The sequence below is a fragment of the Oncorhynchus mykiss genome, chromosome 6 (genome assembly GCF_057628025.1).
Source record: "Oncorhynchus mykiss isolate SJ-2025 chromosome 6, ASM5762802v1, whole genome shotgun sequence".
In the NCBI taxonomy this organism is placed as follows: Eukaryota; Metazoa; Chordata; class Actinopteri; order Salmoniformes; family Salmonidae; genus Oncorhynchus; species Oncorhynchus mykiss.
Window position 1 is genome coordinate 18,799,686 of NC_143027.1, and position 24,932 is coordinate 18,824,617.

Genomic DNA, 24,932 nt, shown 5'->3' on the forward strand with positions numbered 1-24,932 from the left:
CTAACTATAAGATTTCACCTTCCTTAACTGTAAAATACGTATTTGTATATTTAGTGTTAGAGAAAATGTGCATATTTTCTAAAGGTCTCCCTTGATCAAAACGTCTGCCCCCATCGTTGTGAACCTCACACATAGTTCTAGCTTTGCTTTCTGAACTCATTAGGAACTCGCCTTTCATCGCATATTAATCTTGTCCGTCTATGACAAAGTGCTATTTATTTTAAATGCATGAATTGTTTTAGATTATTGGGTATATATCGAACTCTAAATGCGCTACAGCCACGAAACCACTCTATCGCGATGGGCTACTGAAGCGCTCGGAGGGGGAGCACGGAGAACATAACGCACGCATGCTCATCTATGATGCTGCTCAGATTATTGCAATCGATTTTCATTACTGAACTCGGAGACAAACACACTTCACAAGATAAGCCTACTCTATTTTTTCGGAGCTAAAATCCTGTCATGAGCAGTCGTTTACACATTTTCTAAACAGAGACGCATAAATAGGACACAACGTGAGGAAGACTAAGCCAACCGTGAGTGAGACAACATTTGGTCACAATTTCAAAATTCAAACAGAATCAACAAATTCGAACTCGAAAAGGGGGCTGGGTACGTTTTCTGAACCCGTCCAAAACGAGTTGCATAACTTCAGAAAACAACGCCAGTTTGTGGGCAAGGCAAGCCCACTCGATGCTAATCAACCAAGGGGCACACACACCCCTCTATCGTCAACGCCCCCTCCACAATCTCCCTCCCCGATAGGTCCAGGCAGAGATGAAAAAAACAACAACAAGGGCTTTAAAAACATCCACATTGTTCCGTCCATCAGTAACATCTGGTTATCAAACCGGGGTTTCTCGGCACATTTTTTATTTTTAAAGTTTATAGTTCTTTCTTGCGTGAACTCAAAACGCGAATATGCCCAGCAAGAGGAAGAAGAACAAGCGCCGCATGAGAAGGGTGGTAAGTGCGGACCACCTGGGCTCGTTCAGTTTCTCAGTGTTGTAGCTAATTAGGCCAGTGGTTCCCAAATAGGGGTACTAGGACCTGGGGGTACTTGGCCTATCAACGGGGGGTAATTGAGAAAACTCATGAGACTTTAGGCCAACTGTTAAAATGCACATGAGTACTTCATGGGTACTCTGGGCAGAGCAAACTTCAGTTGGTGGTGCAGTAACCGAAATAGGTTGGGAACCACTGAATTAGGCTTTGATCACCTGCGATGTTTGGAATTAATTTGCGCTCCATGTTTTCATCCACTCGGGTAATTGAAGGCCATTGAAGATTTCATCCATTAAAAATATGCAATTTCAATGGATGAAATGTTCAATGCACTTCGATTACTATGTGTGTGTGTATGGAATGGATGAAGGATCGGTACCATGGATGAACAAACCTCCTTGTACGCTAACTAAATTGTTTTTCAAACCTAAATTACTTCAGTCATGCATTTTTAAGCCGAGTGGATGCATGTGAAGAAACCACTGCCAATATGTCCGTCATACATGCCCAACATCATTTCCAATCCATCCCTTCCAATCCATTGGATGTGGCTCGCCGTTCCTCTCCTTGCTGGCTTTCCGTTCCTCTCTATGCGGCGCGGTAACACAGCGCGCTGTTGGCAATGTTTGATAAGGGCCGTGCATAAATTTTGATCTCGCTGGGTATGCTTCTCGGCCAAGTAGGTTATCTATAAATTGTTATAAACAATCAGTGACGTGGTCATGCTGGTTCGTAGATTTTGTCAATTGAATGAACGGTTTATCACAAGCACGCAACATCGGCGCAAATTGCGCTCATATGCAGTGGTTGCGCTCGAAGTTTGTGGTTGCAAGTGCTTGGTTCGTCATTGGGCATAAACTGTCAGCTATTCATTGAATTGTCGTGAGCGGAGTTATAGCATTTAACGTACTCGTCGGATTAGTAAAACATCTTAATTGTATATTCAGAGGTGGAATGGCAATAATTTGCTATTTTACACAAGCACATATCTTGCAAGATGCTCTGCACACTCTGTACCTAGGGCTTGGGTGGAGGGCGGCAGAGCCTTTCCTTCATAAAGGGGGGGGGGGGGGTTCGGTGTCGAAGGGAAGGGCCAGAGAAGTTAAATGTGTTTTCCATCTTAGAACATGTGCCCCCCCTCCATTTATACCAAGATCACCTTATGCAACAAAGGGGCACATTTCTACAATGTTACCATCTAGGTCCATTCTTCAATTAATTACAATGTATATTCTACAAATAATTGAGATGTTATCCAAGGCTCTTTCATAGGTCTGCTGTAAGTCAGTTAACATTGTACATGCACTACACTTAAGATTCCTTGCAAATACTTCTCAGTATGGTGAGATTGGAATTCTCCTAAGCACCCCCCCCCCTAACTCAAACCAAGTCTGTATTTGGTAATGAATTTTATGCATGCCATGGGCCTGTACAATCTTTGAAACCTGTCACAGAAGCCCAGATTAAAACGTATCCCAAATCCTTATCACCTTTGCATGCTCAAGATATCTATGGAGGTGCATGGGTGTCTTTGATATTTACATGGATGACATTACTAAAGAAGTATGGTGAACAATAATATATAATATGCATTGACATTACTAAACAAATATTGTGAACAGTAAAATTTGGAAGACAAGATGTCTATAAGAATATATATATATATATATATATATATATATATATATATATATATATATATTCCATGCACACTGTAATCTGTATCATGTTATGCAATTATGTAATTGTATCATGTTATGTAATTAAATGTATTGTTGTTGATGTGTATTTATGGGAATGATTTGATAGTGAAATTAAAATGTGAAACTTCAATAAATATATTTTTAAACAAAAACAAGACAGCAGGGGAATCAGTTCTGCTTCAGTGCTTTTCTTAACTTGTGCTTTTTACATGTGCTCCCCTGCCCCTTCAAACAAGTCTCTCTAGTTTCTTTCCAAAGGATGACGATGTCTGGTAAATGGTTTTAAGACTACTCTTATTGACTGGCCTAACCCTAAATCGTACCAGTGCGAAGGGGCGGGAGGTGTTGTTTTGACTGACAGACCAAAAGGCAGAGCTGTTTTTTTATGTACACTCACTGAGTTTATGCACTTGGCAGCTCTGTAAACTCTGCTGGCTGGCCGGGCCTCTCTCGCAGCTAACGAGGCATAGGGTGTGATTATAACATGATTATAATAAGATTGATGTGATTAGTTCAGTCTGCCCTGCGGGGCCCCATCCCTAGCCCTGAGCCCTGCTGACTCGGGGGTTTCGGTCCCGCCTGACTTGACGTGTCAGAATCACTCGGAGTCAGACAATTTACCACCATTATCTAACCCCCCCCCCCCCTCTCCGCCACATTGATTGGCACCATAGCCCAAAGGTTAAGTCCTCTGTTCTCTCTGGGAAAACATGTTGGTCCTAGTTTGGTATTCCTGGTATTTCATCGAATAGAATAGACCCTCTCCCCTTAACTCCAAACTAGACAAGTAATTCAATAACAAACAGCCCTCTGGCTGGATTACCTTCAGCAACCTCTCCTCATATTTTTTCTCTCCATCTCTCACTGTTTAATCAAAGCAGAGGGATTCATAGTAAAGTTCATCAGACACACTTCTCTCTCTGTCTTTGTGTTGAGCAGCAGGCCCAGAGGAGAGTCCTTGAGGAGCAGCATTCTACTGGCGCAGGCAAAGGAACCCCAGGAGTGGCTGCCGTGGCACCCCCCCTTGAAATATTAAATTGTCCCCCCCTTCTCTCACCCCCTCCAGTAGTAAAGGTCCCAGTCGTAAAGCCCCCTGAAATATCCAATTGTCACCCCCTTATTCACCCCACTATAGTAGTAAAGGTCCCATTCGTACAGCCACCGGCCCCAGTCAAAGTACCAGAGCCTGAGGCTGTGGTGGCGGTGGTAGAGCCTGAAGTGGTAGCAGCTGAGGTTGAAGTTGAGACCCCAGTCGAAGCTCCAGTGGAGGTTGAAGTCGAGGCCCCAGAAGAAGTTCCAGAAGAAGTCCCAGTCAAGGCCCCAGGGGAGGCCCCAGAAGAAGTCCCAGTCGAGGCCCCAGAAGAAGTCCCAGTCGAGGCCCCAGAAGAAGTCCCAGTCGAGGCCCCAGAAGAAGTCCCAGTCGAGGCCCCAGAAGAAGTCCCAGTCGAGGCCCCAGAAGAAGTCCCAGTCGAGGCCCCAGAAGAAGTCCCAGTCGAGGCCCCAGAAGAAGTCCCAGTCGAGGCCCCAGAAGAAGTCCCAGTCGAGACTCCAGAAGAAGTCCCAGTCGAGGCTCCAGAAGAAGTCCCAGTCGAGGCCCCAGTCGTAGAAGCAGAAGCTCCTGTTGAGCCCCCTACAGAAGAAACTGCAGCAGGGCAGGAATTTGAAGAAAGCATAATTCCAGAGACTGAGCCAGTAACTGAGGTAAGGACCTGCTCTCCCATTTTGAATTTGTTTGGGAATGGGGAAGATATGGGTTCAGGTGGTTTCGGACATGTTGGGCATAGACTGATTTTTTTACATTTCTTTTCACAAGTGACATAGTTTCTGTACTTAACATTAAACCAGCACCCAACACTTGAGTAAAGTTCTATCTTTGCTGTGCAAAATAGTTCCCTGGTTGCTTTGCTGTGCAAAATGGTTCCCTGGTTGCTTTGCTGTGCAAAATGGTTCCCTGGTTGCTTTGCTGTGCAAAATGGTTCCCTGGTTGCTTTGCTGTGCAAAATGGTTCCCTGGTTGCTTTGCTGTGCAAATTGGTTGCATTGGTTGCTTTCCATGGAAATGAGATGAAGTAGCGTCAGCGTGGTGTGGAAATGAGATGGGGGGGGGGGGGGGGGGGGGGGGAGGGAGGGGGGGGGGCAGTAGGAGAACAGTATGTTCTATTTAACAGAGGCTGTACATGTACAGGAGTGTGGGCAGGGCCCCTGTTGCAGTCACTATACATTAACCTTGGCTACTGTAATTTGTCTTGGATGGATTTGTCTGTTCTAAAACTGATTTCACTTGTGTTTTCCAGAAGATTGTGGTAAGAGTAACTTAATAACATGAGACTTTCCTCTAAAGCTGTTTTAAGGTTTTCTAATGAACCAGGTTAGCTAACACTTTCCCCTACACATGACTGGCGTTAGTTCAGTTGCAATATTTTCCAAAGTTCCTCCGGTGCTGTAGCTATGACCCCATATGACGTGCGTGCTGACATGTGCTCTCACATGTATGTGAGTGTTTAGCGAGGGATAAGGGGGTGGTTATATATGATGATGCACTCACGGTCAGCCGATAGAGCTCCACAGTAAAGTACCAGCCCCTCACTCCCCTTGCAGGCTCTGAGGGCCCAGGCGGTGTTCAGCCCTTGGATCCCCGCCCCCCCCAGCCCACCCAGCCCTCTTTTCCTCAGCCCTATGCTGCTGCGCTCATCGTAGACATGCCAGAAACGCCTTAGACACACACACACACACATTTTTTATAGATTTTTTTATTTCACCTTTACACACATACACACACACACACACACACACACACACAGAAACACGCTTTCATAAAAGTACTTTGGACTCACGCACACACATAGTGGGTGTGTTATACACACTCGGTATCAGGATAGTTTTATTTAGTTGGTAAGATTTGCACATCCTTGTAATCTAAACATAGGAGCACTGAGACACTGCACTTGCCCAAATCCATAAACCGTTGGTGCTGGTAGAGAAAGGCTTGACAGTTGGTGGCTCTGGTCAGTCAGTCGGTTGCGGTTTCTTCACGATGGGGCTCATATTCAGCTGGCTGAGGGGGCCAAGGCCCCTAGACTCCACACCCCTACTGGACGTCACCGTAGAGACACAGGTGAGCCCCCCCCCCCCCCCCCTCTGATGGGGGTTGTGGTAATCTTATCCTGGATGGGGAGGGCGGGGCATCTGAGGCCAAACATTTTGTACCAGGCAGCTTTCTCTCTTGGCTCTTCCTCTTTCCTGCTCTTCCCCTCTTGTGTGCCCACTTATGGGGCCCCTATAGAGGTGCACTTTCTGTCTGGCACCTGTTGTCACCTAGTGCCTCTGCATGATGTCCCCCACCTTTCTAGTGCCTGCCTTCCTGGGCTGACTGAAACTAGGCATTTGTTATGAAAGGTGACCATTTTTTTCCCCACTTCACCCATCTCTCTCTCTCCCACATGTGGAAGAATTTACCATATAGGAAGCTTCTCCAGAATATAACAGGAGGCTAGCTCTCCTATATGGGCTGAATCATTTCTCTATTGTGTTCTCCAAAAGTTCCCCTCCATTGGAATTGGAGTGCCATTTAGCTCTGTCAGGATTTCTGTAGTAAATGTCATTGTTCGTTTTTTACATTGTGGGTATATCGTTCCCTAGCTTATACAGCAAAAACAGGAACTTGGCTGCTAGGAAGGAGGAGGAGGAAGGGGGTGTGTACTAGGAACATTATGTCCATAATGCGCTCTGAAGGCGTTAAATTGTGGTCTGTCTGATAGAAAGGGCTGCACTAGGATCAGTTTTGTACATTTTGGCGAGACAGAGCTGCGATCAGACCAGTTTGGTACACAGTGTTCCACAACAGCTAGGGATGGTAGTAGCGGCTGTGGCTATGTGAATATAGGCTGCCAGTGGAAGGCCTGTAGCCCACAGTCTCTCCCTCCCTCTACACAGCTCTACCCAAGCTATATATTTACTTACCTGGAGCTATAGACTACGTGCTTGTTCAGTATAGTTATGGTCCCTTCAACGGAACACTTTTAGACCCCTTGTCTTAGTAACATAACGTGCTAGAAAAATGCTGATGACTTTTTCTGTTAAAGGTCCCCAAAGCACACACATCCCTGGGATGCTCGTCTTTTCAGTTCGCTGCAGCTAGCGACTGGAACGAGCTGCAACGAACACTCAAACTGGACAGTTTAATCTCAATCTCTTCATTCAAAGACTCAATCATGGACACTCTTACTGACAGTTGTGGCTGCTTTGCGTGATGTATTGTTGTCTCTACCTTCTTGCCCTTTGTGCTGTTGTCTGTTCCCAATAATGTTTTTATCATGTTTTGTGTTGCTATCATGTTGTTGTCATGTTGTGCTGCTACCATGCTGTGTGTCATGTGTTGCTGCCATGCTATGTTGTTATCTTAGGTCGCTCTTTATGTAGTGTTGTCTCGTCGTAATGTGTGTTTTGTCCTACATTTATTTTATTATTATTATATATATATTTTTTAATCCCAGCCCCGGTCCCCGCAGGAGGCCTTTTGGTAGGCCCGTCATTGTAAATAAGAATTTGTTGTTAAGTGACTTGCCTAGTTAAATAAATATTAAATTAAATAAACATAACAGCCCATTTGAACAGTTGTGTTCTATCTGCAGTTTGTATAATTTCGGTGTTTGACCACGTTCTGAGGTTTCGTCAATGTGGAGGTCGTGTGATTAGTGTGATCTATCTCCCTCCAATAGGGTACCCGTTTTAGACAGGCTTTTTTCTGGCCTGGTTCGTGTAATTTGTAAAGTAGCATATAGACTTTATGTAGGAGGGTATGCTCCAGTCCCAGAAATTGTAAATTATTTACAATCTCTGCACAAATGATGTGCTGTAGACAGTGTCAGTATTGGTCAACACACCTGACAGCACAGTGTGTGTTCAGTACCAAGTGTGCATGCTGTGAATTATGCACCGAGGTGGAGAGATGGACCATGTGGCACAGAAGACAAAGGCTTGGCGGATGGGAGGGGAGGGGGTGAGGGCAAAGATGGTTTCCTCGTAACTTCCATCTTGAGCTATCAATAGATATTTGTTATTTTTTCTCTGCCTGCCATGGAGAGAGGGAGATAGGAGGGGGGTGTGGCAGATCTCTGGTATTATGTAATTGGCTCTAACGTCACTTCGTGTTCCATACCCCCCCACACACAGACTCCTATGTAGTCGACACAAAGCCAGCACTGAGGGAGGTGTGTGTGCAGTGTACCCCTAGTGTATTTTCTAAGGAAAGGTTTATGATCTCTGAAAGTATATTTAGCAAAACCTTGCATTTTTTACACATGGGTGAAAAACATAACAATTGGGCACCACCGACCCACCCACCACTGTTTCTAAAATACAATTCCATCATGTAGTTGAATTAATTATTTAATACAGAATTTAAATCTGAATTGCTTAATCCTAACTTGATGTTCCAAACCGGATGACTTCTACTCTGCCACTCCAATATCAGGCTAGTTTAACTTTATTTCCATTTGACTATAGCAGTCAGCAAAATGTATATTCATAACAACTCCTTTCTCTCTACTTCTTCCAGGCCATACCCATTCCTGAGGCCCCTGTGTCAGCTCTTGCTGAATTTAAGGTAACCCCCTCTGACCCCCCCCTCCAATCAACTCACTGAACTCTGTTCCTCAACTCGCTGAACCAGTCATGGAGCCCCCGGGCACCCCGAAATTCTCCCACAAGTCATCTGCTGTTGCTCAAACATGGCTCTGGTTGAGCAGCAGGGTCTGAACAAAGAACAAGCCTGTCTACAGAGAGGTGTTCCTACATGCAGCTAACAAAAATACATGGAAATGTCTGCTCTATCCAAAATTACAACCAGCTTATTGCAGCATTACCGCAAAAATGGAAGAGGCAAGTAAGGAACTTGTCTGTTAGCCCTGCATTAAAGACCAACATTGGATAAAGAAAATTGTTATAAAAAAAAATAAGTATACCAAAACTGGTATACTTATTTTTTTTTATAACAATTTTCTTTATCCAATGTTGGTCTTTAATGCAGGGCTAACAGACAAGTTCCTTACTTGCCTCTTCCATTTTTGCGGTAATGCTGCAATAAGCTGGTTGTAAGGACCAAAAAATGTACAGACATACAGATCGCAAAATAGTTGGGAAGAGATTTTCGATGTACCGATTCCATCACACTTGGTTTATGAACTGATACACAAAACAACGCCGGATGCAAAATGTTAATTATTATACCAAATTCGTGCAACCAATAGAATGTTATAGCTTTGCAGATTTTTCTGCGAAGAGACATAATCAATAGATACTTTTGATTTGGTACGGTCCATATGTAGCTTGTTTTTGGTTGCAGGTTCAGGAATGACTGAAGAACTGCAACATTTACAGTGCCTTGCGAAAGTATTCGGCCCCCTTGAACTTTGCGACCTTTTGCCACATTTCAGGCTTCAAACATAAAGATATAAAACTGTATTTTTTTTGTGAAGAATCAACAACAAGTGGGACACAATCATGAAGTGGAACGACATTTATTGGATATTTCAAACTTTTTGAACAAATCAAAAACTGAAAAATTGGGCGTGCAAAATTATTCAGCCCCCTTAAGTTAATACTTTGTAGCGCCACCTTTTGCTGCGATTACAGCTGTAAGTCGCTTGGGGTATGTCTCTATCAGTTTTGCACATCGAGAGACTGACATTTTTTCCCATTCCTCCTTGCAAAACAGCTCGAGCTCAGTGAGGTTGGATGGAGAGCATTTGTGAACAGCAGTTTTCAGGTCTTTCCACAGATTCTCGATTGGATTCAGGTCTGGACTTTGACTTGGCCATTCTAACACCTGGATATGTTTATTTTTGAACCATTCCATTGTAGATTTTGCTTTATGTTTTGGATCATTGTCTTGTTGGAAGACAAATCTCCGTCCCAGTCTCAGGTCTTTTGCAGACTCCATCAGGTTTTCTTCCAGAATGGTCCTGTATTTGGCTCCATCCATCTTCCCATCAATTTTAACCATCTTCCCTGTCCCTGCTGAAGAAAAGCAGGGACAGGGATGCTGCCACCACCATGTTTGACAGTGGGGATGGTGTGTTCAGCTGTGTTGCTTTTACGCCAAACATATCGTTTTGCATTGTTGCCAAAAAGTTCAATTTTGGTTTCATCTGACCAGAGCACCTTCTTCCACATGTTTGGTGTCCCAGGAGGCTTGTGGCAAACTTTAAACAACACTTTTTATGGATATCTTTAAGAAATGGCTTTCTTCTTGCCACTCTTCCATAAAGGCCAGATTTGTGCAATATACGACTGATTGTTGTCCTATGGACAGAGTCTCCCACCTCAGCTGTAGATCTCTGCAGTTCATCCAGAGTGATCATGGGCCTCTTGGCTGCATCTCTGATCAGTCTTCTCCTTGTATGAGCTGAAAGTTTAGAGGGCCGGCCAGGTCTTGGTAGATTTGCAGTGGTCTGATACTCCTTCCATTTCAATATTATCACTTGCACAGTGCTCCTTGGGATGTTTAAAGCTTGGGAAATCTTTTTGTATCCAAATCCGGCTTTAAACTTCTTCACAACAGTATCTCGGACCTGCCTGGTGTGTTCCTTGTTCTTCATGATGCTCTCTGCACTTTTAACGGACCTCTGAGACTATCACAGTGCAGGTGCATTTATACGGAGACTTGATTACACACAGGTGGATTGTATTTATCATCATTAGTCATTTAGGTCAACATTGGATCATTCAGAGATCCTCACTGAACTTCTGGAGAGAGTTTGCTGCACTGAAAGTAAAGGGGCTGAATAATTTTGCACGCCCAATTTTTCCGTTTTTGATTTGTTAAAAAAGTTTGAAATATCCAATAAATGTCGTTCCACTTCATGATTGTGTCCCACTTGTTGTTGATTCTTCACAAAAAAATACAGTTTTATATCTTTATGTTTGAAGCCTGAAATGTGGCAAAAGGTCGCAAAGTTCAAGGGGGCCGAATACTTTCGCAAGGCACTGTACCTGGAGTTAACTCTGCAAATAGCTCTGCTGGGTGATCTGAAAAGTAATAGTCAATCGATCAATAATATAATAATACTCATAGCAAAAGGGTTTATCTTTAATTGACAATCTCTAAACTACAGTATGAGAATAGAAAGGTTCATAACTTTTGTGAAACACAGCACAGTTTAAAAATTCAGAAAGTATTCAGGCCACTTGACTTTTTCCACATTTACATCAGTATTCAGACCCTTTACTCAGTACTTTGTTGAAGCACCTTTGGCAGCGATTACAGCCTCGAGTCTTCTTGGGTATAAGATTGGCAACATATATTTGGGGAGTTTCTCACATTCTTCTCTGCAGATCCTCCCAAGCTCTGTCAGGTTGGATGGGGAGCATCGCTGCACAGCTATTTTCAGGTCTCTCCAGAGATTTTCAATCGGGTTCAAGTCCGGGCTCTGGCTGGGCCACTCAAGAACATTCAGAGACTTGTCCTGAAGCCACTCCTGCGTTGTCTTGGATGTATATTTAGGGTTGTTGTCCTGCTGGAAGATTAATCTCTTTGCCCCAGTCTGAAGTCCTGAGCACTCTGGAGCAGGTTTTCACCAAGGATCTCTCTGTAATTTGCTTTGTTCATCTTTACTACTCTCCCAGTCCCTGCTGCTGAAAAACATCCCCACAGCATGCTGCCACCACCATGCTTCACCATAGGGATGGTGCAATGTTTCCTCCAGACGTGATGCTTGGCATTCAGGACAAAGAGTTCAATCTTCGTTTCATCAGACTAGAGAATCTTGTTTCTCATAGTCTGAGAGTCTTTAGTTGCCTTTTGGCAAATTCCAGGTGGGCTGTCATGTACCTTTTACTGAGGAGTAGCTTCCGCCTGCCCACACTATCATAAAGGCCTGATTGGTGGAGTGCTGCAGAGATGGTTGTCCTTCTGGAAGGTTCTCTGATCTCCACAGAGGAACTCTGGAGCTCTGTCAGAGGGACCATCGGGTTCTTGGTCACCTACCTGACCAAGGCCCTTCTCCCCCGATTGCTCAGTTTGTCCGGGCGGCCAGCTCTAGGAAGAGTCTTGGTGGTTCCAGACTTCTTCCATTTAAGAATGATGGAGGCCACTGTGTTTTTGGATACCTTCAATTCTGCAGACATTTTTTGGTACCCTTCCCCAGATCTGTGCCTCGACACAATCCTGTCTCGGAGCTCTACAGACATTTCCTTCGACCTCATGGCTTGGTTTTTGCTCTGACATGCACTGTCAACTGTGGGACCTTATAGACAGGTGTGTGCCTTTCCAAATCATGTTCAGTCAATTGAATTAACCACAGGTGGACTCCAATCAAGTTGTAGAAACATCTCAAGGATGATCAATGGAAACAGGATGCACCTGAGCTCATTTTTTTTGTCTCATATCAAAGGTTCTGAATACTTTAGCAAACATTTCTAAACCTGTTTTTACTTAGTCATTGTAGGGCATTGTGTGTAGATTGATGAGGAAAATGCTTTATTTTATTTTAGAATAAGGCAGTAACAAAATGTGGAGAAAGGGTCTGAATACTTTCCGAATGCACTGTATTTCAGTAACACTACTAAGAATGCAAGATGCCAAAGCGAGGAACCCCCAATAAAGAACTGTCCAGTCCACACTGGAACATAGTTGTACTTTGGGGTCATGAGAGGAAATGTTTTAATTCCATTAAATGTAATTGAATCTCTTGGAAGTGTTACTGGCCTCAGCTCTTCCTTCCTATTTTGTTTTATTACAGATATCACACGTACACACAGCAATGCCGATGAGTACCTTGATGATGAAGACTGACTGATTTAATATATTTTAGAATAAAGATGTAACGTAAAATGTGGAAAAAGTCAAGGGGTCTGAATACTTTCCGAATGCACTGTACAGTGCCTTGCGAAAGTATTCGGCCCCCTTGAACTTTGCGACCTTTTGCCACATTTCAGGCTTCAAACATAAAGATATAAAACTGTATTTTTTTGTGAAGAATCAACAACAAGTGGGACACAATCATAAAGTGGAACGACATTTATTGGATATTTCAAACTTTTTTAACAAATCAAAAACTGAAAAATTGGGCGTGCAAAATTATTCAGCCCCCTTAAGTTAATACTTTGTAGCGCCACCTTTTGCTGTGATTACAGCTGTAAGTCGCTTGTGGTATGTCTCTATCAGTTTTGCACATCGAGAGACTGAATTTTTTTTCCCATTCCTCCTTGCAAAACAGCTCGAGCTCAGTGAGGTTGGATGGAGAGCATTTGTGAACAGCAGTTTTCAGTTCTTTCCACAGATTCTCGATTGGATTCAGGTCTGGACTTTGACTTGGCCATTCTAACACCTGGATATGTTTATTTTTGAACCATTCCATTGTAGATTTTGCTTTATGTTTTGGATCATTGTCTTGTTGGAAGACAAATCTCCATCCCAGTCTCAGGTCTTTTGCAGACTCCATCAGGTTTTCTTCCAGAATGGTCCTGTATTTGGCTCCATCCATCTTCCTATCAATTTTAACCATCTTCCCTGTCCCTGCTGAAGAAAAGCAGGCCCAAACCATGATGCTGCCACCACCATGTTTGACAGTGGGGATGGTGTGTTCAGCTGTGTTGCTTTTACGCCAAACACAACGTTTTGCATTGTTGCCAAAAAGTTCAATTTTGGTTTCATCTGACCAGAGCACCTTCTTCCACATGTTTGGTGTGTCTCCCAGGTGGCTTGTGGCAAACTTTAAATGACACTTTTTATGGATATCTTTAAGAAATGGCTTTCTTCTTGCCACTCTTCCATAAAGGCCAGATTTGTGCAATATACGACTGATTGTTGTCCTATGGACAGAGTCTCCCACCTCAGCTGTAGATCTCTGCAGTTCATCCAGAGTGATCATGGGCCTCTTGGCTGCATCTCTGATCAGTCTTCTCCTTGTCCTTGAGCTGAAAGTTTAGAGGGACGGCCAGGTCTTGGTAGATTTGCAGTGGTCTGATACTCCTTCCATTTCAATATTATCACTTGCACAGTGCTCCTTGGGATGTTTAAAGCTTGAGAAATCTTTTTGTATCCAAATCCGGCTTTAAACTTCTTCACAACAGTATCTCGGACCTGCCTGGTGTGTTCCTTGTTCTTCATGATGCTCTATGCGCTTTTAACGGACCTCTGAGACTATCACAGTGCAGGTGCATTTATACGGAGACTTGATTACACACAGGTGGATTGTATTTATCATCATTAGTCATTTAGGTCAACATTGGATCATTCAGAGATCCTCACTGAACTTCTGGAGAGAGTTTGCTGCACTGAAAATAAAGGGGCTGAATAATTTTGCACGCCCAATTTTTCAGTTTTTGATTTGTTAAAAAAGTTTGAAATATCCAATAAATGTCGTTCCACTTCATGATTGTGTCCCACTTGTTGTTGATTCTTCACAAAAAAATACAGTTTTATATCTTTATGTTTGAAGCCTGAAATGTGGCAAAAGGTCGCAAAGTTCAAGGGGGCCGAATACTTTTGCAAGGCACTGTATATGGCAAATACAAAATGTAAACTGGATGGTGTTCAGAGATAGATGGGAGGGGTTGAGGGTAGCTGAAGCATGAGACTAAAAACAAACAAAAATAACTAATGTATAATATACTGTGTCTGTAAAATGTATATAGTATGTAAAGCTGGAAGTAGAATCCATTAGCTTAGTCCAATTAGGAGAGGGGTGGTAGGGTTAGGGGAAAATAATAAAGTACAAATATATATATGGGGATTGGAAATTATGCAGACAATTGCATTGACAGAAGACACAATATATTTGCATTATTAAAGCTGATCCACCCCCTAAAATACCATTAAAAATAAAGGTGTTCCTACTAGTATGACACCTTCCTCCCACCTTTTCACTACCAGTGTGTTCAACAACTACCTCTCCTTCTGCATTAAGTCGGACCATTAACGGTACTCTTTATTTTATAAATATGTACACTAACTCCTTGTTGTCCCTATTCAGGTTCAGGTCGCAAACTCCGTAGCCATTACCACAGATATCGCACAGGTAAAATATCACCTTTGTCGCTAGTCTGTCACTGTGCAACATGAAAATAATATAGTGCATGCCATTTTAGTCCAAGTGATACTGGGCCCGGTTTCCCAAAACCATCGTTATTAAGGTTGCACTTGAAAACGTTAGTAATTTAACGCCTGCCTCAGACCACTCGTAGAACAGCTAAGTGCATCGTAGGGTGCTTTTTTCCCCCTCCCGTGTCACTTTACACAGAAAATCTCCACTAAACATACAATCACAGGGTTTATCCATCTCTGTTGAGTTCTATTTAGCTACTTCTAGACTACTGTCTTTAATTTCTCAATATATTTCATGATGTGTTGTCTAATGTGCGCAATGATGAATTAATGGATTTTTATTGGGTAAGCATTAGAATTAGCCACCTAAATATTTACACCCGTAGGTGGTAATATTGTTCTAGGGGGTGATCAGTCATCTGTAGTGTGAAATAATTATAATGTTACGGTAAGATTTGAATAGAGAAAGCTGATCTGAGAGCAGCGCTCTCTTTTGTTCCTATCAGTATTGACACATGCTCCAACGATGCACTTAGCGACCGCTCTCTCTGAGGGGTGTTTTGGGAAACGCATCTTCAGCCAATGTAAGAAAGATGCATCGTTAAAACACTCGCAAGCCTAAATTCCATCGCTATCGGGAAACCGGGCTCAGGTGCAAGGCAGAATCTGTAGTGAATCTAAGGTGTTTCAGTAGTAGCCTACTGTGTGTATATCAGCCACACTGCCCTTGCATGGTGTGGCGTTTGACGGTGTTCCACTGCATGTTTAGACTCATGATGAGCCGTGGATCGAGGCTGAAGTGGAGGCTGAAATAGTTGACGAGGTCCAAGCGAAAGTAGAGGCAGTAGTTGAGGAAGAACCAGAGCCCGATCCCATGGTCAAGGCCGAAGCTGCCCCAGTTGTAGAAGCTGAACTTGAACTGTCGGGAATCAAAGACGGAGACAGTCCTATCGTCAAAGCTGAAGCCATTCCTGAAGATATTGATGTAGAAGAGGTGCTACATTTCTCTGCCTCTGTTGAAAACTCAACTCAAGCCCTTTGTGTTCTGTTACGTGATGTTGTCTTTTGTGAATGTGCATGTAGTGTGTGGTTTGCTCTGTTCCTTCCCTTTTCTCTTAAACTGCATTCAGAAAGCATCTGATCATTTCTTTTCATTTAGAATTTTTTCTTGTAATTTCTCCTCTTTTCAGCATGAGACTGTTATGACAGAGGCACCTGAAGAGGTTCCAGTGGTAAGCTAATTTCTCATGACATTGAACAAAAATATAAATGCAACATGCAACAATTTCAAAGAATTTACTGAGTTACAGTTCATAATTCATCAGGCCCTAATCTATGGATTTCACATGACTGGGAATACAGATATGCATCTGTTGGTCACAGATACCTTGGAAAAAAGGTAGGGTCATGGATCAGAACCAGTCAGTATCTGGTGTGACCACAATTTGCCTCATGCAGCACGACACAACTCCTTCACATAGAGTTGATCAGGCTGTTGATTGTGGCCTGTGGAATGTTTGCTGGATATTGGCGGGAACTGGAACACGCTGTTGTACACGTCGATCCAGTTCATCCCACATGCTCAATGGGTGACTTGTCTGGTAAGTATGCAGGCCATGGAAGAACTGAGCCATTTTCAGCTTCCAGGAATTGTGTACAGATCTGTCCTGTACAGGTGAAACTGGGATTCATCTGTGAAGAGCACACTTTTCCAGCATGCCAGTGGCCATCGAATGTGAGCATTTTCCCACTGAAGTCGATTACGACGCCAAACTGCTGTTAGGTCAAGACCCTGGTGAGGACGGCTAGCATGCAGATGAGCTTCTCTGAGAAGGTTTGACAGGTTGTGCAGATATTGTTTGTTGTAAAAAAACCACAGTTTCATCCTGGACTGGTGTGGTTACATGTGGTCTGTGGTTGTGAGGCCGATTGGACATACTGCCAAATTCTCTAAAAAGACGTTGGAGGCGGCTTATGGTAGAGAAATGAACATTCAATTATCTGGCAACAGATCTGGTGGACATTCCTGCAGTCATTATGTCAATTGCAAGCTCCCTCAAAACTTGAGACATCTCTGGCATTGTGTTGTGTGACAAAATTGCACGTCTTAGTAGCCTTTTATTGTCCCCAGCACAAGGTGCACCTGTGTAATGATCATACTGATTAATCAGCTTCTTAGTATGTCACACCTGTCAGGTGGATGGATTATCTTGGCAAAGTAGAAATGCTCACTAACAGGGATGTAAACAAATTTGTGCACAAAGTATGCGCGAAATTAGCGGGAAATTTCAGGGATATTTTATTTCAGCTCATGAAACATGGGGCCAACACTTTACAACACTTTATATTTTTGCTCGGTATCTTTTTAAAATTGTGCAACTTCTTATACATTCTGAAGATGTGCACTGAGAGTCAGAACATAAAATGGGGCTACAAGTAGCCTAGTGGTTAGAGTGTTGGACTAGTAACCGAAATCCCCGAGCTGACGAGGTAAAAATCTGTCTTTCTGCCCCTGAAACAGGCAGTTAACCCACTGTTCCTAGGCTGTCATTGAAAATAAGAATTTGTTCTTAACTGACTTGCCTAGTTAAATAAAGGTAAAACAATTAAATGGAACATAATACAAAACAAGAAGCACAGACAGGAAACAGAAACAATGACAACTGCGGAAGGAACCAAAGGGAGTGACATATATAGGGCAGGTAATCAAGGAAGTGAGGGAGTCCAGGCGAGTGATGGTGACAGGTGTGTGCCATAACGAGCAGCCTGTTGACCTAGAGGCCGGAGAGGGAGCGCATGGGACATATTATCTAGATGAATTTTCAAAGCTTTTGTATCAGTTCAACGCAGGCTGGGCTAGTGATCGTTCCTATTAGGAAGGATCGCTGGAGCACTTCACACTTCTGTTTGCTTCATACAAACAGGACCCAGGAAGCAATGGTAGATTGTCACCATAATTTTTGCTTTGGTGTTAAACTGACACGTGCCCCAACCTCTCACCTCCCAGGAGACAGAAATGATCCCAGAAAAGCTATGGAAGCCCGTGGAAGCACTGATTGAAGAAGCTCCTGTAGCCGAGGTCGCTCCAGCAGAGCTCCTCGTAGAGGTAAGGCTGACCAAGATATGGCATTCTCAGTCCTTTCACTTTTCTAAGTAAGAAAGTTGAAATGGAAATGAATTTGGAATTTGTATATCTGAACATTGGGCTCATAACTCTTGTCTATTCTCTCCAGGCCTCAGTAGACCCTGTCATCAACACAATGGCTGAGTTTGCCATCACAGAATCTGTTCCCGTTGTGGAAGCAGCCATGGCTGAGCAGGTGAAACTCACGCTCCAATCATACCCACTCTTGACACATACACACAATGACCACATTTAGGTGTGCACATTATTCCAGACAGTAGCACATACAGTGCCTTGCCAAAGTATTCATCCCCCTTAGAGTTTTTCTTATTTTGTTGCATTACAAACTGTAATTTTTAATGGATTTTTTGTTGGATTTCATGTAATGGACATATACAAAATAGTCCAAATTGGTGAAGTGAAATGAAAAAAATTACTTGTTTCAAAAAATGTGATAAAAAACTCGATAAAAAATAGAAAAGCGATGCGTGCATTTGTATTCACCACCTTTACTAAGAAGCCCCTAAATAAGATCTGGTGCAACCAATTGCCTTCAGAAGTCACATAATTAGTTAAATAATGTCCACATGTGTGCAATCTAAGTGTCACATGATGAGTATATATACACACACACACCTGTTCTGAAGGGCCCCAGAGTCTGCAACACCACTAAGCAAGAGGCATCACCAGGCAAGCGGCACCATGAAGACCAAGGAGCTCTCCAAACAGGTCAGGGACAAAGTTGTGGAGAAGTACAGATCAGGATTGGGTAATAAAAAAATATCCCAAACTTTGAACGTCCCACATAGCACCATTAAATCCATTATTAAAAAATGGAAAGAATATGGCACCACAACAAACCTGCCAAGAGAGGGCCGCCCACCAAAACTCACAGACCAGGCAAGGAGGGCATTAATCAGAGGCAACAAAGAGACCAAAGATAACCCTGAAGGAGCTGCAAAGCTCCACAGCGGAGATTGGAGTATCTGTCCATAAGACCATTTTAAGCCGTACACTCTACAAAGCTGGGCTTTATGGAAGAATGGCCAGAATGGCCAGAAAATCACCCCGAGAACACCATCCCCACAGTGAAGCATGGTGGTGGCAGCATCATGCTGTGGTTATGTTTTTCCATCGGCAGGGACTGGGAAACTGGTCAGAATTGAAGGAATGATGGATGGCGCTAAAAACAGGGAAGTTCTTGAGGGAAACCTGTTTGTCTTCTAGAGATTTAAGTTGGGATTTAAGTTGGAATGGCCTAGTCAAAGTCCAGACCTCAATCCAATTGAGAATATGTGGTATGACTTAAAGATTGCTGTACAACTTGAAGGAGCTGGAGCAGTTTTACCTTGAAGAATGGCCAAAAATGCCAGTTGCTAGATGTGCCAAGCTTATAGAGACCTACCCCAAGAGACTTGCAGATGTAATTGCTGCATAAGGTGGCTCTACAAAGCATTGACTTTGGGGGGTGAATAGTGCTGCACACTCAAGTTCTGTTTTTTTTGTCTTCTTGTTTCACAAAAGAAAATATTTTGCATCTTCAAAGTGGTAGGCATGTTGTGTAAATCAAATGATACACCCCCCAAAAAAAAAATATATATATATATTTTAATTCCAGGTTGTAAGGGAACAAAATATGAAGAACGCCAAGGGGGGTGAATACAGCAAGCCACTGTATCCCGCTTAAGGTCTTGTTCAGGATAAGCCACTGTATCCCGCTTAAGGTCTTGTTCAGGATAAGCCACTGTATCCCGCTTAAGGTCTTGTTCAGGATAAGCCACTGTATCCCGCTTAAGGTCTTGTTCAGGATAAGCCACTGTATCCCGCTTAAGGTCTTGTTCAGGATAAGCCACTGTATCCCGCTTAAGGTCTTGTTCAGGATAAGCCACTGTATCCTGCTTAAGGTCTTGTTCAGGATAAGCCACTGTATCCCGCTTAAGGTCTTGTTCAGGATAAGCTGTTTACATGCACCTTTGATATCCCGCTCACGAATATCCCGGTTTCCATGAATAAACTGAATATTCCTCATTTTAAATTCATATGGGTTAAATGGAATAGTAACTGAAATCTGGACACTGACTGTAGGTCTATAACCTCTCACATGTAGAGTAATATAATTTTAACTCCTGCAGAATTAAGCATTTCTTAGTCATTTTTTTTTTTTTTTTGTAGGAACAGGAGTGGAGTAATGTGATTTCTTTCAGCATCTCTTAAGAAAACAAGTTACACATGCATTTGCATTATCTTTGACACTTATGCAAGCAGACAGTATTTCAACCACAAAATATGCACCCAAGATGAACTGAAGTCTTATCAGAAACGTGTTTAATCATTTTCTCAGCTACCTAAACAAAATAGACAACTTTACTGGTGTTAACTACTGTAAATTACTAGTGCATTCATTCTGGTGAACACTACTTTAGTCTTCTGAGCAACAAGTTATGACAAGAAGAGAAGCTGCATGTATCTAACTATAGTTGACAAATGGCCTACCAAAGTTTGGAAATTATAGACAGAAAAGTACCCAAATTAGGGGTGAAAGTAGCATAAACCAGTAGGCTATACTGTTGTATCAGCAAAATAAATTGTTATGGAGGATCGAACTACACAGCTATAACATACTCTTTTTAAATGATTTGTTTGACAATCAGATGAAAACATCACAAAATCCATATGTAAAACAGTCAAAGGGACAAGATGTTTATATGCCACAGTATCCTGTCAGAAAGAAACATATCCCAGGCTTCTTTTCGGGGTTTCGTATAACCGGGATACAAGCTTTTTCGTGTTATTGTAAACAGGATATGATGTTTGTATGCGTAAACTAAAAAACAGAATAATTGAGTATCCAGAATAATAAGAGGATATTGGTGTGCATGCAGATGTGGTCACATGTTGTTTTGGCACACCTTTAATCATACAGTATGACCACCTGCTGATGTCCCCTTCCTCAAGTCCGACTGCATGTCATCTCTGTTCAGGTGCCCGCAGTCTCAACGGATTCACTCGACGCCCTATCGGAGTTGCTGAACGACATCACTCTAGTCACTGAGCCCGCCCCTGTCACAGCTGATAAAGTCATTGACGTGAGTCTCCTACATTTCTCTATGCAGAGATGCTTTAGTAGAGCAGACGTGACACACAAAACACACTCCTGTAACCCTGTTGTCTGATTGGTCTCAGGAGCCAGAGTGTGAGGAGAAAGACGTGACAGAGATGAGGGTGAGAGACAATGTACTTCCACCCAATTACCGGCCCTGCTCAGAGGACCTGATGGTCAGAGTTTAATCATAATAACCTAAACTTCTCATCCACTCACTAATTTTGAATAATGAATTCAACCAACTCTTTACTCAATCACCTTGCTATATAATGACCTTAACATAATCAAACACTTGGGTGTAGGCTATCCTCTCATAACTTCTCATTTTAAATGCTCTCGCACATTTTGAAATGTGGCATTCCAGGGGTTCTTCCTCTCTCATGGGTTTCTCTCTGCCGTCTGTGGATCGATCCTCCCTCGCCTCTCTCCTTGTGGTCTTCCTTTTTACATTCTGTTCATTCCCTTGGTTGTGGGCTGCTCCAGCTTGTTTCATTGCATTAGGCATGCCAAGTACTGTAGTGGGACTGGTTTATGTTTTACTACTCTGGTGTTGATTAATTAGGATCCCCATTAGCGACAGCTAGTCTAACTGGGGTCCGACAACGAGAAATACATTTGACCAAAAAAAAAAACTTTACAATTGTTACGCATGCTTCTTTTGGAGGGAACGCAACACCCTGCAACACTCAACTCCGTGGAGTGAAAGAGGTATGGGATTGCAGGTGCAGGTAAGGATGACAAACGCAGAGAATTACACCGTTAACAGGGAATTTATTCCTTCACACGGTAATTCTGGGTCAAAGGGTCTGGACTGAACCAAAGCAAAGAAAGTAAAAGTTAGAGCCCACTCTCCTACCCACAACTTATCTATTTAACGCCACCTGGCGTGCTAACCAAAATACAGGGGGTAGTCCGCCCAGGTCTTACCTAGTGTGCATAGACAGTACATACTACGAGTATATGTATGCCCACAGGCCTCTTGCCTAAGCACTCCCAAGGTGCCTTCCCCTTCCCCCCCTGGGAACAAATTAAACAGATTAATACAAACAATTTCAATAATCAAAACAGTCCTTTTGACATAAACATACCGCCGCAGAACCGGCTACAAAATACTTTACAAAAAGTGTCTGAGCAACAACCAACACAGAATATCAAAGACGCTCTCCCTGAGCAACAAACAATACTGAGGCATACCCAGAAGCTCTTTCTTCCTAACAAAGGAACTCTGGCTTTTAAGCTGCAGAAGGAGTCTAATTGAAGACAGCTGTATCCTTTGACGAGAGGGCGGGGTCAGAGCTCCAATTATCGATGGGACCGACCAATCAGCTGCTTAGGACTTCAGGAAGCTATTTCCTGAAATACACACATAGACACATACAAACCCACAACAACACAGAAACTGGGGAACGTAACACAATTTACATACATTTAAAAACATGTAATGTGTGTGCATCTATCAGTTACACGTCAGTACATATACACAAAGCCAGAGTTCACATGGGGTAAGAAGCATTGTTGGGAAAGAGCTTGCAAGAAAGGCACTTCACTGTACTTGTGCACGTGACAACTTGAAACTTAGTGGTGCGCTCAACAACATTGACTGTCTGCGTTTCCTTTCACAGGCTAAAGAGGAAATTGGAGCCCAGATGGAAATCGAGGCTAAAAAGGATGCCATAGATGAGAAGACGGTCCTTGATGTCATCTCTGGAGATTTATCCGCCCCCCACCCTGTTATCTCAGAACTGCAGTGGCACACGCAGCTCGTCGCCCCCAAGGTAGGAACCTATAGTGTATTGAACTCTCCCAACCAATTGTGATCAGTCTTTAAGTATTTCAAATCAACCACCCTCTGTTCGAAACTCTTCTTGTTCTTTTAGGATATCCCAACAGAGGCAGTGCTGAATGGACAGATGGCAGCTGAGGTGGCCATTGAGGGATAGATCTCTATGGGTGACGACTTGTTTAATCTCCCTAAACACTGCGTTTGAATGCATAAGGTCTGGATTGGCATTAACATTCTGTTATTGTTCCTGTCTCCCCACAGATGTCCTCAGTCAGTATGAAGGACTAAAGAGAGCCTGACAGTGAGCCGACCAGCAAACTTTACTTTTCATTTTTTAGGGCTTAAAGGGACCGCTGGGAAATTTGACAGATATCCAACACTCAGTGCCTTTCTTGCTTGGGTTCTTACAAAAAAAATATTAAACAAGTTTAAAATGCGATATGAAGGTGGGGGAATAATACTTTTTTGTTGTTGAGCAGAATGTGACAATTTGGAATAAACAAATGATGGCTTTCATAGATTTCTGTATCCCATTGCATATATTGTGGATTTGCCTCAATTGTAAATGGCATGCATTGTGTATGAATACTGTAGAATTAATGAATGTGGCAATGGCTTGTCTTCACATGTTTGTATGGATGAGAGGGATTAATTCCTTGTACTCGTTTCCTGTTTTAACCTGGTTTGATTCCTTTTTGTGAAGGGACAGTATGGCAGTTTGTACAGTACCATAGCTACCCCCTCTTCTCCCTATCCCCATTGTGGTACTTTTGTTTTTTCAGGGACTGTATGATGACAGCTCCACCCTCTTTACTGTGTAGTGTCAGTGTGTCTACAGTCCCAAGTCTGTCCTGGGCAATGTGAAATGGTGTGTAGTTTTAGGTCCTCTGACCAGATGCTCTTAACATTTAATTACCTATGCTGCCAACTTAAAATAGAGTACGGGGGCCTGTAGATCCTGTTTTTAGTTTTTCTTTTCTTTTTCTGTTTTGTATAGACCATATGATGTGGTACAACCGCTGTTTGTGTTCAGTTACGTGCTCTGGAAGAGACCATGGAGTTGTCATGTAATTGAGGAGCTGGGTTGGATTTCATTTACCTTTTTGAATAAAGATGTTACTCACCAAGTTCTTGATTCAGTTGTTGGCCTGTATTCTACATTCCTTAGTAATAATGTTTTTGTTTGTTTTAACACATTCAGCTTGAGTTCCACATTAGCATAACGTTTGAAACTATAAATACTTTCAGGAAGCTGAAGCAAGTGCATTTTGTGGGATGGAATACAGCTGTTATTAGCTCACAATCCTTTATCAATATTTAATAGTACCACAATCTAGAAATGTTGCGATCGCACAGTTGGAGAGTGTTAACATTACATGGCAAAGCATAACATACGGGGTATGTGAGCTTGTTACTTTACCAAAGTGAGACATAATTACTACCAGGATTTCTGTCTGAAACCTGTTCAAGAAAAACTCCAGGATCTAGTCCTTTGCTTCTTGGATGTTCAAGTAGGAGACTGGAAGCATTTGACTTGTTGGGTGATTTATGTATTTATTTGGAGGATCTCCCCACATCCATAGATGTCTGCTACTTCGACTGTTTACACAGGCAGCATAATTCTGATCTTTTGATCAATTACTGGCAAAAGACATGATCTGATTGGTCAAAAGTCCAATTAGTGGAAAAATATCAGAATTGGGTTGCCTGTGTTAATGCAGCCTTAAAAGGATACTTCGGGGGTTTGGCAATGAATTGCTTTATTTACTTCCCCAAAATCTCTCATGGTCAGATTCTGCATGTGAAGTTACAAACGTGTGAGAATTTCTCTTCTGGGTAACCGAGATTAAGTTCCCCAGAGCCAGATGAACTCATGGATTTTTGTATCTCCGTGTAACTAGCGTGGTAACAGTTAGCATGCTATTACCATAGACTTGCGTTAACGCTAGTAAGGTTGGCTTCATGGCATTTATTACTATGGTCATTAAACACATGCTCCAGAACTTTGGCAACTAGTATATATTTTTTAAACCTCCCATTTTGGGCTGGATGTGTCAATATGTAGTTCATACACGCATAATCTATGAGCAGAATTACTGTTTTACCTCAATTAGCCACAAAATCCCTAGTTTGAAAGCGACTGTTTCATGGAACTGTGCAGCGCCA

At 42.7% G+C, this 24,932-nt stretch overlaps 1 protein-coding gene across 6 annotated transcripts; it reads left to right on the forward strand.

Moving 5' to 3' along the window:
* Positions 1-372: 372 nt before the first annotated feature.
* Positions 373-23,893, forward strand: LOC110525396 (uncharacterized). 6 transcript variants are annotated; one of them, XM_036979534.2, is made up of 13 exons: positions 373-969; positions 3,651-4,412; positions 8,268-8,315; positions 14,686-14,730; positions 15,526-15,750; positions 15,947-15,988; positions 17,764-17,862; positions 17,990-18,076; positions 20,862-20,966; positions 21,064-21,156; positions 22,606-22,758; positions 22,861-22,933; positions 23,028-23,893. In XM_036979534.2, exons 1-12 carry the CDS (start codon positions 925-927, stop codon positions 22,921-22,923), a joined length of 1,767 nt encoding a protein of 588 aa, XP_036835429.2. In that variant the 5' UTR covers positions 373-924; the 3' UTR covers positions 22,924-22,933; positions 23,028-23,893. The 6 variants fall into 6 exon arrangements, with proteins under 6 accessions (XP_036835429.2, XP_036835430.2, XP_036835431.2 ...); XM_036979535.2 differs by having other exon boundaries at positions 21,064-21,102; XM_036979536.2 differs by lacking the exon at positions 21,064-21,156.
* Positions 23,894-24,932: the final 1,039 nt, after the last annotated feature.

Excerpts from the sequence above, each read along its gene's own strand:
- LOC110525396 (XM_036979534.2), top strand. The coding sequence starts at position 925 with ATGCCCAGCAAGAGGAAGAAGAACAAGCGCCGCATGAGAAGGGTG. Across the intron at positions 17,863-17,989 it reads CAGCAGAGCTCCTCGTAGAG|GCCTCAGTAGACCCTGTCAT; the intron begins GTAAGGCTGACC and ends TATTCTCTCCAG. Across the intron at positions 22,759-22,860 it reads CGCAGCTCGTCGCCCCCAAG|GATATCCCAACAGAGGCAGT; the intron begins GTAGGAACCTAT and ends TTGTTCTTTTAG.